At 51.1% G+C, this 13455-nt stretch overlaps 1 protein-coding gene across 1 annotated transcript; it reads right to left on the bottom strand.

The window, feature by feature from the left end:
* Nucleotides 1-1166: 1166 nt before the first annotated feature.
* Nucleotides 1167-12893, bottom strand: C11H1orf116 (chromosome 11 C1orf116 homolog). The gene is made up of 4 exons (XM_017644620.3): nt 12737-12893; nt 7665-7849; nt 5224-5401; nt 1167-3996 (listed from the first exon to the last, which is right to left on the bottom strand). Exons 2-4 carry the CDS (start codon nt 7767-7769, stop codon nt 2429-2431), a joined length of 1851 nt encoding a protein of 616 aa, XP_017500109.3. The 5' UTR covers nt 7770-7849; nt 12737-12893; the 3' UTR covers nt 1167-2428.
* Nucleotides 12894-13455: the final 562 nt, after the last annotated feature.

Raw genomic sequence — 13455 nt, 5'->3', positions numbered from 1 at the left:
ACCATCCTGACCCCACCTTCACCTCCATCCAATCAGTGCAAACTGAATGAAGGGCAATAGTCCTCTCTGGATGCAAGAGGGTAAAGTTCCTCAGGTGGGCCCGGCACCGCCTTCAGGATAGTGGGTGTCTTGGTGGGTCCCCCTGCCCCTCCTTAAAATGAGGACAACAGGGGTTGGGTTTGTTATCCTATTCTCATCTCCCAAAGTCCATCCTTAGAGAAAAACATGCTCTTTGAAGGGCAAGTACATGGGGAAGCATGGTACCTTTAAATAACAAGGGAAGGGAGTCTCTCAAATGGGGAGAGTTGGGGAAAGGGGTGCGCGGCTGGGGTGCAGATGCGGGGCAGGCACGTGGGCTGTGTGCAGCTGTTTTGTTGGAGAGGATTACCTTTACCAGGGAGTGGGGTTTTAATAGGAAGTCTCCCTGGCCAATCTGTGTCAGTCAGCCTTGTGTTGCTGCCCGGGCCCCCGATTCCTACCCAGCTGTACTTTAGAGCTGGCCCCACGTTTCCCTGTTAACCAGGCAATTACTACAAAAGAAAGAGCTCATTCCTCAGGTTGTGTCTTGAAATATAAACACGAAACGATTCAACCAATATACCTGATGGAGGGGTGTTTCTCTCTTTTGGGAGGCAATAAGATAGGTTTGGCCAGTTGTGAAGGTCCCTGTCAACTGTGACAGCTCAGGTCCTGCCCAGGACCAGGATATACCGCATTTTGGGCGTGTGTGTGCGAGTATACACAGAAACTGCCACACCCACACCCACATGCCGTGACAGGGCGGAGCCAGTTCTTGTCCTTACCTTAACCTTGTCATCATTTTCTGTTTTGCTGCTGCTGAGTCCCTAAGGACATGGCCCAGAAATGCTCAGCAGACCTAAAGGGCACCTTTCTAACCATGGTTCCTTTATCTGCCCCTCACATCTGGGGCTCCTGGACTCCAACCAGGACATGGCCATGAACAACATGTTTCTCCTGAGAGGAAGCAGGGCTCGTGTCTAGCCATGTCTGATCACTGAGCCTGTAATCACAAGCCCACACCGCTTACCCGTATCACCCTTTTTCGGCATTTTCTCCAGTTGCGCAACTCAGCCAGGGAATTTGGGCTTAATGAGTTACTACATTGCTGCTTTTCAAAGATAAAACAGAAAAAACACAACACTAAATGTGATCCTGAACAACATTTAATGTCTGATGTCCCAGAAGACATTTTAGGACCTCAGAGGGAGTTGAGAACCAGAGTCCTCGGAGGTTGAGCCTTTGACAGTGACACGGGTGCCCCCCACTAGGGTGCTGGGTGCACACACAAAGCCCCTCTTGAGGCAGAGCACGCAGCGGGGCATGGGAATTGGGAGCCCCAGCTCCTTGCTAAATGGTGGTGAGCATGGTGAGTCACTTCCCTTCCCCATAGGAGCATGTCGAAGGTCCCGCCCGGCTCTGACAGTCTATGAATAACTAGCAGAGAATGTACTATATTGATTTCCAATAGGAAGTGAGGAAATTTAAAACTGCAGTAGCACAGAAAGGCCTGGAACAATTCTTTGGTATTTATCAGTCTTCTGGGCTTGGGCTCCCATGTCCGTGCCGGCCCAGCCCTGGGTCAGGCAGGCGCAGACTGAGATAAGGAGCAGGAAGGATTGGAATACCACGGTCAGGGATGGCCACTCGGTTTACCACTGAATTTACCTAGCCACGGACAAGGACCCTCTTTGTGCTGTGTGGTCCTTTATCCCGCCTTCTCAGACCAACAAGAGTTCTTCTGGTCTCAGTCAACCAAGAGTTTCAGTTGTAGGTAGGTGTCCTATCCTTGGGCCTGGGACGGAGAGAAGGCAGTGGGAGAGGAGATAACAAGCCAACCTCTCTTGTCCTAGGCCCCTGTCCGGAAGGCTGGAACCCAGAGAGGGTCCAGCAAGGTATGACCAACAAGGTAAGCCGGTCTCCATACATTGCAGAGATTCTGGGACACCCACGTTTCACGTGACTCTGCATTTGCCTAACGTCCCTGGCACGTCCGTTGTCTCATTTGACTTTGTTTCTCAGCCTTGGCCACCCTTCTCCCCTCAGCCCTGGATAGACTGAACTCTACCCAATGTGAGAAGATCTCCAACACCAGCAGAAATCTGAGCAATGATGCCTTGTGCCATATAAATAGCTTCAGTGATATATACAGCCTATAATACAAACACACACACCCCATCTTGTGGAAATCATCTTAAAGATGATTCACGCAGGGAGCCATTGGCACAGCCACCCTGAATATCAGCGTATGCGTGGACTCAATCTCTCCCTCCCCCTCACCTCAGAAAGAAGAGGGCATTGGAGGGAAGCCCAGCCCTGCCCGGCCCTGAGTCGTGAGATGGGAAAGCCTCCTAGGTGGAGGCTCGAGTCTCTTGCCAGGGGGCAGGGTGGGCAGGCTGGTGGCCAGCACCTATTCCTTCAGCAGCCCCAGCTTCTTCAGGGCCTCCCTTCTGTGTTCATCAGGGACGCCTTTTGGGGAGATCTTGACACTGACGCAGGGTGGTCTGGGCAGCTTGTCCCGGCTCTGTCCTTGGTAGGACAGGTGCTTGTACCTCTGCTCCTGTTCCAGGTCAGCCAACTTGCCCACCTGGATACCTGCGAAGTCCTTCCCCGTACCCAAGGAGGCAGGGCGGGGCCGGGAATTACGCAAGATATTGGGTGCGATCTTGTTCGGGAAGGAGCCTTTTCCCAGAGAGGTGCTGGTTTGGGGGCTGGGGTCTTTCTCGGCTGAGAGGTAGCTGCCCAGCCCCACGCCTGAGCGCTCCAGGGTGTTGGACTTGAAGTTCATTTGTCTCAGTCCAGGGACGGTGCTCTCCCGGAGAGTCAGCCCTGCGTCTGGCTTTGGCTGAGTCAGCGGACTGTTTACCCCCGGGGCCTTTGGGATAGGAACTGGCATGGACTTGACAGCTGGAACCTTCCCTGGACTGGGTTCCTGGGCAGGAGTCAAAACTCTGCTTGGAGAATCCCCCTGAGCAGAAGCCTTCCGTGGAGAAGGTGCCCAGGCCGGAGCAGGCGCCGCAGCCTTCCCCGCAGTGGGTGCAGCTGCCAAGGCCGGGGCTGGAGACGCAGGCGGGGCCGCAGCTGGGGCCAGAGCCCGAGCTGCAGCGGGGGAGGCGGCTGGAGCACGAGTGTCCCTGAGCCTGGCGGAGCTGCTGGGCTTGCCTAAATGCAGGCTGGGCGCATCCTGGTCCTGGGGCAGCCCCAGCTTCTCCAGCGCCTCCCTGCGTGCCTTCCTCTGTTCCTGCAGAGAAGAGGCAGCCGGCCCAGCATCCCCGGGGGCAGCCTCAGGGTGGCGGGGCAGCCAGCTGTGCGGATCACTGTGGAAGCTGCTTCGGCTGCTCTTGAGAACTATGTTAGGTGGCAGCTTCCGGGGCTTGGGGGCTGCGAGGGGTGCCGGTCCAGCACTGGGATCCCTTCCTGCTGGGAGGGGAGCGTCTCCGGCTCTTGAGTCCTGGGACAGCGCGGCAGGAGGAGGCTGAGGTTGGCCCGGTTCCCCTGCTGAGCCTTTCTCATTGGCAGTTTGGGACATGGCCTCTGAAGAAGTCTCCTGTCGCTTCTGATGGCTAAGTGACGTGTGGAGCTGGGGCGTGTGCCTCTGCTGCCTGGGCCCTCTGGGCAGGTGAGCCTCCCCACTGCTCTGCCGGGGGTCCCGGAAGGCTTCAGGTGGGGGGAAGAGCGTGTCCAAATCGAGGGTGGCCTTCCTGGGGCTGGCCGGAGGCTGGCCCGGCACACCGCTTCGGCTGACCGGCTCTTGCTCAGGCTCCGGGACAAGCCCCTCCGACGCCTCCAGGTTGTGGCTCTTGGGCTGGACGGCGCTTTTCCTGAGGTTCTGGTTCCTGCTGATGTGGATGTTCCTGGGGAGGCTGTAGGAGCCAGACCTGAGAGCCAGGCCCTGGGGCTCGGGCGGGTAGGACAAGCCGGACGGAGTCCCTCTCCTCGGCTCCGGTCCTTGCTGAACGACTGTCCCCTCCGGATGTCCTGTGAGGGTCCGGGAGAACAGGCAAAGGAGAGTGGACAAAGGTGAGAACCGTGCTGCCAGGCAAAAGCAAATACACCCTGAACTCTGATCTCCAATTGGCAGTGGGCCGGTGTTGTTTTTCATTGTTTCTTTGCTCTTAAAGGGGCAACACTTTTGTCTGGATGTCAGTTAGACTAACAGAGCAATGCTGGCAGATTCCCTTCAACCAAGGATTAGTTTTTATGGTGGTGAAAGGGCAGCGCCAGATTGCTCCATGTCCTTAATTCAGGCTCCTCTGAACCTTGACATATGCACCAGGTGGGGAGAGAATCAGGACAGCTGTCTTGGGCTCCCAGGTTACTGAGTCCCATGCAAGCACTGAACATAAGCAGCATGAACAGATGATTTGCTCTTGATTTGATAAGGCTTCTGCCTTTTGCCACCTTCACTTTCGTTAAGCACCTGGATGACTGTAATGGCCACAGCTGTCCCTGCATGAGAGGCTGATATGGGCTCTTTCCTTCCAGAGGGCTGGGCAGGTGCGTCAAGCCCACTGAGCAAGGGAATCAGTCTCAGGTGGCACAAAGCTCCAGGCCCCCATTTAGTGCTCTGTCTCCAGGGAGGGTCCAACACATTGTTAATAAACATTTGCTGAATGGGTGAATATATGACTGCAGTCTTGATACCAATGGGTGGGACTGTGCTCAGGAGTAGGCTGTCCCCTTACCCTGGGACATAGAGGCCCCCCACTCAAGTGCCATCCCGCTCCCCTTCTACCGAGTCTCAGCATGCTAGCTCTCCACACTCCTCACAAGGCCTCAAGGTGCCACCCACTGAGGTTAAGGGAGCCCTCCCCTCTTCTTATCTCCTGCGGCCTCAACCTCTGGATCCTCCAGATTAGCTCCGAGACTGACTTAGCCTCTCCAAAGCCAACCATCCACCCTACCCTGACTCCCTCCCCAGCTCTCTGGTCCTATCTCTGTGGAATTTCTGCATGAGAGGATGGGAGCTGGTCAAACCCCTTTTTCTCCCAGGCCTCCACTGCTTCACAGAAAGACACAGGAAACCACTGTGAACAGTCCCTCCTTCCCTCCAGAAATAAGGCTTCATTCTAGCTAGGGAAGCAGATGTTCCTTCCTCTGCCTGTGGTGCAAAGAGCAGAGGCCACACAAGGTGGGAAGTGACTCTAAGGATGCCCTGGTCTTCTGGGTTTTGCTAAATGAGCTTCCCCAGACGGTCTCTCTTACCCCAGGGCACAGGCAGGGTTGTGAGCAGTGCTCGGGGACCTCGGGGCGTTGCGACACGCTCAGACTCAGCTGGGGACAGTCCGCTATCAACCTCAGTGTCCAGTGAGCCAATGGTCTCCTCCAGGAAGAGCAGGCACTCCTTCTCCTCAGCAGACAGGAAGTCGTAGCTGCTGTCACTCTGGAGTGAGGAGAGGAAGGAGAGGGCGCCCTGCAGACACTGGTGGCTGAGGACCACCCTGCACCGGGGGAGGGACCCTGCAGCTCCAGCATGGAGGGCAGAGGCTGCTGGGCTGTTGTCCCACCAGCACCCAGTCTGAAGGCTGGGCAGGCAGACGGCAAGTGGCCTTCCTTTTGCCTGGTCCTCAGGGGCAACAGATCAGGGCCCGATTCCCATTCCTCTGTGTGACCCGTGTCAAATATTTCACTTTGTGTGTCGCTGATTTAGCACTAAATGATACTGGCACCATAATGATTTGACCTTAATCTTGGAATAGTATTGCTTTTATTTTTAATTTTTCAAAGAACTTCTGCATACTTGATCTGGCATGTCAAGGACAGTATGAGGACAAATAGGAAATGTGGCCTACTGGCTTCCAGGCCAATGGGAACAGCGGCATGACTAGCCACTGATAAATTTACTGAATAACTTACACTTGACTTTGAAATGCATTCCGTACAGGATTTTTTCCTGTGTGCATTTACTTTCTTGATGGTATCTGGCTCTGGCGAACATTCAAATAAGTGTGCATTTCTTAAATAAATATTCACTTAAGGGGGGAGGGGGGAGAAACTGGATGGGTACAGGAGGAGGAGAAAGCAATTTTGTATTAAATATTAAAGTAAATATTTTTCACTAAGCGGTAGCACATAGGAATATGTGGGAGAAAATGCTACGGCCGTCTCAGATGCTTGCTGCCCACGTTGTAAGGCCAGGAAGATCCATGGAATAGCCACTCTCTAGAGTTGGAGACTGAAGGGAAAAGCAATAGGGCAAATGGCCATATAAGAATGGGCCTGAGCCCTTTCCTGGCGTCCATCATCACCTCCCTTCCCAATATTCGAGATACTTCAGAATTGTATATTCTCCAGACCCACTCAGATGTCCAGGAAAGATTTTGAGATGGCCCTGAAAGTATCCTGGAGGGAGGGGAGATGGTTGCTGGAGTGCCTGCCCGTCCTCCTGCTCCTTAAAGAGTCATCTTCAGTTGACTGAGTGAGGCCTGCATGTCAAGGGAAGCCCCAGGTATAGCCCTTGGAAGCCCCGAAGCCGACTTCATAGGTTCCCTGAACAAAATCTTCTTTACTGCCCTCTTCCTCCTGAAAGAGCCTTGCCAGTGATAAACCAAGTCTGAATTTCTTCTTTGTGGATGATTCACTTGGAAAACTTTCAATTCTTGTCACACTCTGTGTCCAGTGGTATGTAACTACTCTTAATGGCCTCAGCCTAATGGAAACAGAAAGATATCTCCATGGCCCCATCATCGAGGGTCAGAAAGAAATTCTACAGATGGTCTACACTTCGGATCTTTGGTATGTGTGCTGCTTTCTCTACTCCATGCTTGCATATCAAAATTCACGTACTATATTAACCATCCTTGACATTCAGTAGCAATCCTTATGATTCTTAAATTTTCAAATACCTTTATAGGATATAAAACAACAAAGTAAACATTCCTTGGGGTTATTATGTATGTGACGAGAGGCAGTCACAAAGGAATGCTTTGGCCATGGGGCAGATTCACTCTTTCCCACCAGCCTGACAAAATTGAGATATAAATTCATTCCCAGAAAAATTACAATTGATCATGTGCACACTCACAAATAGTTAAACAGGGAGTTTGGACAAGTCACAGTCTCTGCTTGTAGACAGGCTGTTTCTACCTAGGCTTGTGCTAAGAGCTTTATGAGCATCCCATTTGCTCCTGTGCCCACCCCAGAACACTATGAATTTGGTGATAATATCATCCCCATCTTAAAATGGAGGAGACTGAAGCTTAGCGAATGCAGGGGTTCGCCATGGGTCACTGAGCTTATAAGCAGAGAACCCAGATCTGTGTGGCTCCAGACCCCAGGCTCTTCATCGCGCATTCCCTTCGATCTCCGTGAAGCACTGATGTGATGCTGCTGGTTGCAGAGGATGGCAGCGATTTTGTGCACCAAGGACCTGTGAGCTAGTTTCCAGCATGACCTCAGGTCACTGGCCCCCTCTCCCCTCAGCTCAATCCCCCAACCTAATGAGAACTGGGAGAAAAGCCTCATCTGTCCTACTGGTCTCTGGGGTTGTCCCACCCTATTCTGTAGAACCAGGGGTGACTCAAAGGAAGAAACACTGATCGGTGTACTTCACTCCCAGACGAGGCAGATGAAAGAGGAGCAGCGAGCAAGGGCGTGGTGGGCAGGTGTGCAGAGAGCGGGCCAGGGGTGCGGGACGGAGTACATACAGATCCAGAGCGGGTGGAGGCGGTGCTCGCCATGCTGTCCCAGCTGCCGACGCGGGTCACGGCGTCCGAGCCAGGCCCCGCCGGCCACAGCTCCCTCTCCGGCATCGCCCGAAGCAAGTGCAGGGGTGGCAAAAGGGACTCCCAGAGGGGAAGCGAGGGGAAGCGAAGAGTGTCCCAAGCTGGGCCTGAAAAGAGAAGAATCAAAGCCACGTGTGAGCCTAGCCGAGGCTCCGGCGAGGATCTGCCCAGGCCCCGAGCACCACGGCAGCAGGGACACCAAGCAAGCAGAGGGCTGGAGGGGCCGTGAACAGCCTTTGCCCAAAGCCAAACCCCAGCCCGCCTGGAAGGACACACAGCTGGCTCACAGACATGCAGAAGGATGGCCTGAGGTGGTGGGGGAGCAGGCTAGTCAGAAAGGAGGTTCCATCGCTTCTCTTGGCCACTTTTTCCTCTGAACCAGGGAGCTCAAGCCACGTTTCCATTACCAGAAACAATAAATATTACAGGAGCTAAGGGCTTGGGCTCTGGAGGTGGCTGGATCTGGGTTTACTCCCAGTTCCACCATTTACAGTAATGTGACCTGAGGAAAATTACTCTTCGAATCTGTTTTTCCTCATTAAATAGGGTTAACAGAAGGATTAAATGAGAACACTTAACAGTTTAGTTGGTAATAAATACTTGAACACTTAATGAATAAATGAATAACTACTACTGTTCCTGCAACAAGAAAAAGACAAGATCCATCCAGGATCAAAATCAATTGAAGTAAGGGAAATAAGAGTTTAGAAGGGCTCAGGTGAATGGCAGAGAACGGCTTGAAAGAAGGAACAGGCACCTTAATAGTACCTACCACATAGGGTGGTCATGAAGCTGTAATGAAATGCTCCATGTAAAACACTTTGTGCCGTGCATGGCCCAGTAATTGTTGTTATTGTGGCCAACATCATTCCAACAGCCACCACCTCAGCCACCATCATCTGCCCACTCGGGCACTCACAAACCCAATTCCCTCTTGTGTGCGCATGGCGCTCAAAAACTCAATTTTCCTCTTGTGTATCAAGATGTTGCACTTATTTCCAATGAGGCTCCCTAAACTCTGTCAAATGGATAAGAGAAATGTCCAATGTAAATTCCTCCCAACTCCAACTCATAGTGGAAAAAAAAAGTTTCAATTTCAGTGTGCCAGTAGTGATAGCAGAGGAAGGGAGTGCCATCTTTCTGAAAATCCCAAGGATTTCCATGTGCCTGGTTGTGGCAAACACTCCACCAGAGTTGGAAAGGCCAGAGGTGGCTCTACTATGTTAAAATGAAATTCTAAGAGAATTAAGATTAAAAGCCAGTTCCAAGATCAAATAGATAGCTAGGAGAGAGTTAGCATTACAATATCGTTTGTCTGATTCTGAATCCATGTTTTCCGTACGACACAATGCCATATTTTCTACCATCTTTCCTATCCTCCTAGTACTAGGTAAAATGTCCTAGAAAAATGTGTTCTGTTTGAGATCTTGTGACTTGGGGTTTGGGTTCCAGGCCAGGTTATCCCTTTTGCCTAAGCCAATGATTGCTTCCAGTGCCAAAGTCAGGTCTGGGCTCAGGGGTGTGTCAGCCTTCCAGCCCTATATTGCTGACAAGCACAGGCCTCACAGAACTCCTCTCCTGTTGGGAGGAGGCCTTCAAGTGGGCAGGTAGGGCGGGGCAGGACAGTGGGGACTAATGAGCCAGATACATGTGGTTCATTCGGGCCCAGAGCCTCCCAGGAGCTAGAGAGGTAACCACAGGGGACAGAGATACCAAAGAAGCTCGGTTATAAATCAACATTGGACAAGACAGCTCTTAGGGCTCCTTCATAAGGTCAGTTCCCCAATACCCAGGACACCAAAGAAACAGGACCATGAGAAATCATGTGGATAAAGTTCAGTCATCTTCAGCTATTCACTCCATTAACTACAGTCTAGGTCCAGAAAGCCCTGACTTATTCCTAACATTCTGTAGGGCTGAGGTCATTACAGCCAAGGGGCTCCATCTCTCACAAGCCTAGGCACACAGTAGGCCCTCGGAAAAGGCTGGATGAATAAACTTGTCATCTATTCTGGTTATCTATTGAGTTGAGCTATTGGAAGTCCTCTTTTTTTATTTCTACCCTATTACTCTAAGCTCTTAATATCCGGCTCAGTAGAATTGGGGCAATGTTTTCAGTTACACTAACATCCATAAGCACCTAACAGGCTTGGGGCAACACAAAACTTTATAAGGCAAAGAAAGACATTATCCAAGAAGTCAGCGCAGATCCAAGGGTCTAGTTTTTGGCTCCAGTTGAAATATGAAAAGTGACTCGATGTAATTAATCTAATATTCTCTGCAAATGCTTGAGCACATGGTGTCTCTTCCTGTCAGAGAAAATTACTATCCTATAGTTCTTCCAAATACGTTTCAGCCTTTATAGTTGTTTGAGCCTTTCCTTCCTCCCGGGGCGGCCTATCATACTCTCGTTTTGAAACCAAGGATGGCTCAAAGAAGCTGCAATAGATAGAAACAACACGAACAGCACACCTTCAAAAAACATAGCATGGGGTAGCTTACAAAGTGCTTCCAGCTACGCTAATCAGATCTTCAAAATGACCTGATCACTTACGGAGAAGGAGACGTATCCTTTATTTGATAGATGAGAAAGCTGAGGCTCTTTCCACTTCCCATTCTAAAGGGGATTTGGGAATGACCTACAACTGCATCTACCGGGCAGCCTGTGGATCCTGGCCCCTCCAGAGGGCATCTCAGAGGCTATCCAGATGTAAGAGGCCATGTACCTAAAGAAGGGTCATTGGCCACCCTTGACTAAGCACTTAAAGCCCTAAAATCACCCTTCTCTTCCTACCTCACACCTTAAACCGTGTGAATTATCCGATTCAGCTGTGTCCTTGCAGGCCAGCTTTTTGCCCCAAGAGATATTTCCAGAGCATAGAAACACCACCAAATTCCACTGAAGGTCATGTCATCAGACACTACACAGTCACTGCAGAGATGCATCTGAGCTAGAAACCAGAGTCAAACCAGCCCTAAGGTGCTTGCCTCTCATATCCACACATAGTTTTCAGACCCAAAGAATTTGGACTGTAAAAAAGTCCTACTTCCCCTCTTTCCACTCTCTCTCTCTCCAGTTTGTCCTAACCTAGATGCTGCATTTCCTCCCACCAACTTTACAACCTTGAAACTTGGGAGCTATTGCTCGAAAGCCATTGAAACCTGAGGTATTTCTACTGATAAGCCTGAGAAATAAAAACACTCAAGGTGAGAGTTTGGTATCTTTTAAACCTTGACCTCTTTGGGGCACTTGAGAGGAGGAGGGGATGTGCTAAGGAATACGTGCAGCCTATAGTCAGGGCCACCCACGCACAGGCACATTAAATATTAACTATCTCACTGAAACCAGCCAAGCCTTGGAGAAGAGTAAATAAACAGCATGTGGAGTTCTGGCACCTGGAGAGGGTGGGATGGGGAGAGGGCCCCAACCTATTCTGCTTGGGTTCTCTGTACCTCCTAAAGAGACCCATGGTGCCGTTGTCACCCTCCCCCTGTGAGCCCACCCCCATGTCCTCCGAATGCTCAGCCTCTCTCCCCAGTAGTCAAGGAGGTGCCCTAGTTCTCTTCGACCAGGTGTCTCTGCTTTTTGCTGATTGCCTAGCAATGTACCTTGCATTGGACACTATCTTAAGAAGAAAAATGCCAGGAAGACTAAATGTTGCTCTGGGTGCGTATCCCTCTCCACGAGCAAATGGGAGAGTTTCTGTGTGTGTGGAGGCAATGTTACAATCTCCCCTTCACCAGTGGGCTTGAGGAAAAGACAGTAGGAATATCATCTTTCCAGAAGAGCTGTGTTCAACGCTGCAGGCTTCTCTACTGCTGACAAGTTCACCATCTATGGCAGTCCGTGGAGAGCTTGATGGACTGCGGTGTGGCTAAGCTACAACCTAAAGCTCCAGCTGCCAGGATTGGAAACCCACTACATTGACTCCGGGCTGGAGTGTGCCAGGCCCCACGCCTGGCACTGGGGTCTTCCCACTTCCCTCTTTCCTGCAGCAGGAGGATTAGAGGTGAAGTCAGGGAGCAGAACATGGATGAGGGAAAGCTGGCTGGCCTCTCCGACTTCTTCTCCATCCTTGTCCTGTGCAGGAAAGCCTGCCACACGTACTACCAACTGGGCCACCTGAGGAAAAATGCAGCAAACCCACCCCGCTGGTCTGCTTCTCTTCTCTGTGGACTGTGCCACACACTTTGGCTTGAGCCCCACTCGGAGCTCCTACCTGACCTGACATGCCACCGTGAAATATTAATGTGGGTGAGGCCCAGGCACAGCCGACTAGCTTTCTGTTTGCCAATCTCTGGGTCTATTAACAGGCAAAGTCAGAAAATTAATTGAGTTGAAACCAAATAAACTCGATTCTGCAACTAGAGTATCCATGGTTTTTTATAGATGAACTGGTAGCCTGAGTGGGAGTTTTCTCAACCTCATATCCCCTTGCAAGCAACCTAGCACAGCTCACACCTTACACGTGTCCACGGAGATCTTCATTATCACACCACCACTAGTGAACACACACACACACTGCACCCTTTATTTAAATAAAGGTAGACATTGCGTTGATAAAGCCGTTGGAAAATTTCCTGTAAGACATTCAATGGGAAACCAGGGCACCCTTCTTCCCTGGGAGATCTCCCATTTTGACTCCCTCTTCTCCAACTATTTTCTTCCAAAATTGTAACTCAATTTCAATTGTTCAGAGATGGAAATTTCCAAAGCCAACCTAGTTGTTTTTCTTGTTGTCTACCAATATGGTTACCCAACCTAAACCAGCAGATGAAAAAAAAATGTGACCCAGTCCTGGTCTCCACAAAAAGATTCCAATCTCAAGAAGCTACCAATTTAGTTTGATCCCAGACTGGACTCAGAGAGTTGAAATGGAAGCCCCCCTAATTGGGGTGTTCAGGCTCCTCCCCATAATCCTGTAACCCTGACTTCCCATGAAGCCCCCACTCTTGCTGCAGAATAAGCAATAGTTGGTTGGTGATTAACTTACCTTCCGGTGGGGGGCTGAAGAGAGGAAAAGAATACCCTTCGTTTCAGAGGGAAGCGACGAGACAGAGCTGCCTAACCTGCCTCCTACTGTTTTCTTCTTCTGACCTCCTCCTGACTTACCTGGACAGGTGAGTGTTCATCTGTGCTGCCTCGCCCCACCCCACCACTGACTCTCAGCCAATCCCAGCCTGCCCTCCCCACTTCTCATTCCAGCTGTTTCCCCAGGGCGGAGTGGGAGGGGAATGGGCGGCGTTGCTGCTCTCCTAGAGCCAATCATCTCTTCCCCTCCCCTTCCCCCGTTAGAGCCAATAAAGAGCCCTTAAAAAAAGGAGGGCCAGAAGGAGGCGGGAGTGATTTGGGTAAATCTGGAAGAGAAGGAGAGTTAGCAGAAAGCAGACAAAAGATACTGTTTCCAAGTCTTGAGGTAAAGAACCTCAGCCCACTGGGCAATGTGCTTTTTTGTGTGTCTGTTTGAAACTTGGTTTTCTATCTAGAACTGCCCTTTCCACAGGGAGGTGAGTACTCCCCTGAATTCTCCAAGTTAAAATTCTAGTGGCTAGTTTTGCTAATAGTTTTTCTAGCCGTTCAACATCACTTTCATCCTCAAGTCTTTTCCTGGCAGCGCATAGTCCTAGCAGCTGCCCTCAGGACTGCTGTAAACGGTGTCTAAGGCTGGGGGTGCCAGAGCTGGGCTTGCCAAGGAACTTCCTGTCCTCATTA

This window comes from Manis javanica, chromosome 11, assembly GCF_040802235.1.
Source record: "Manis javanica isolate MJ-LG chromosome 11, MJ_LKY, whole genome shotgun sequence".
In the NCBI taxonomy this organism is placed as follows: domain Eukaryota; kingdom Metazoa; phylum Chordata; class Mammalia; order Pholidota; family Manidae; genus Manis; species Manis javanica.
This window is presented reverse-complemented; position numbering and strand designations above follow the sequence as displayed.

Excerpts from the sequence above, each read along its gene's own strand:
- C11H1orf116 (XM_017644620.3), bottom strand. The coding sequence starts at position 7,769 with ATGCCGGAGAGGGAGCTGTGGCCGGCGGGGCCTGGCTCGGACGCCGTG. Across the intron at positions 5,402-7,664 it reads CCTCCACCCGCTCTGGATCT|AGTGACAGCAGCTACGACTT; the intron begins GTATGTACTCCG and ends TCCTCACTCCAG. Across the intron at positions 3,997-5,223 it reads AACCCTGCCTGTGCCCTGGG|GACATCCGGAGGGGACAGTC; the intron begins GTAAGAGAGACC and ends GGACCCTCACAG.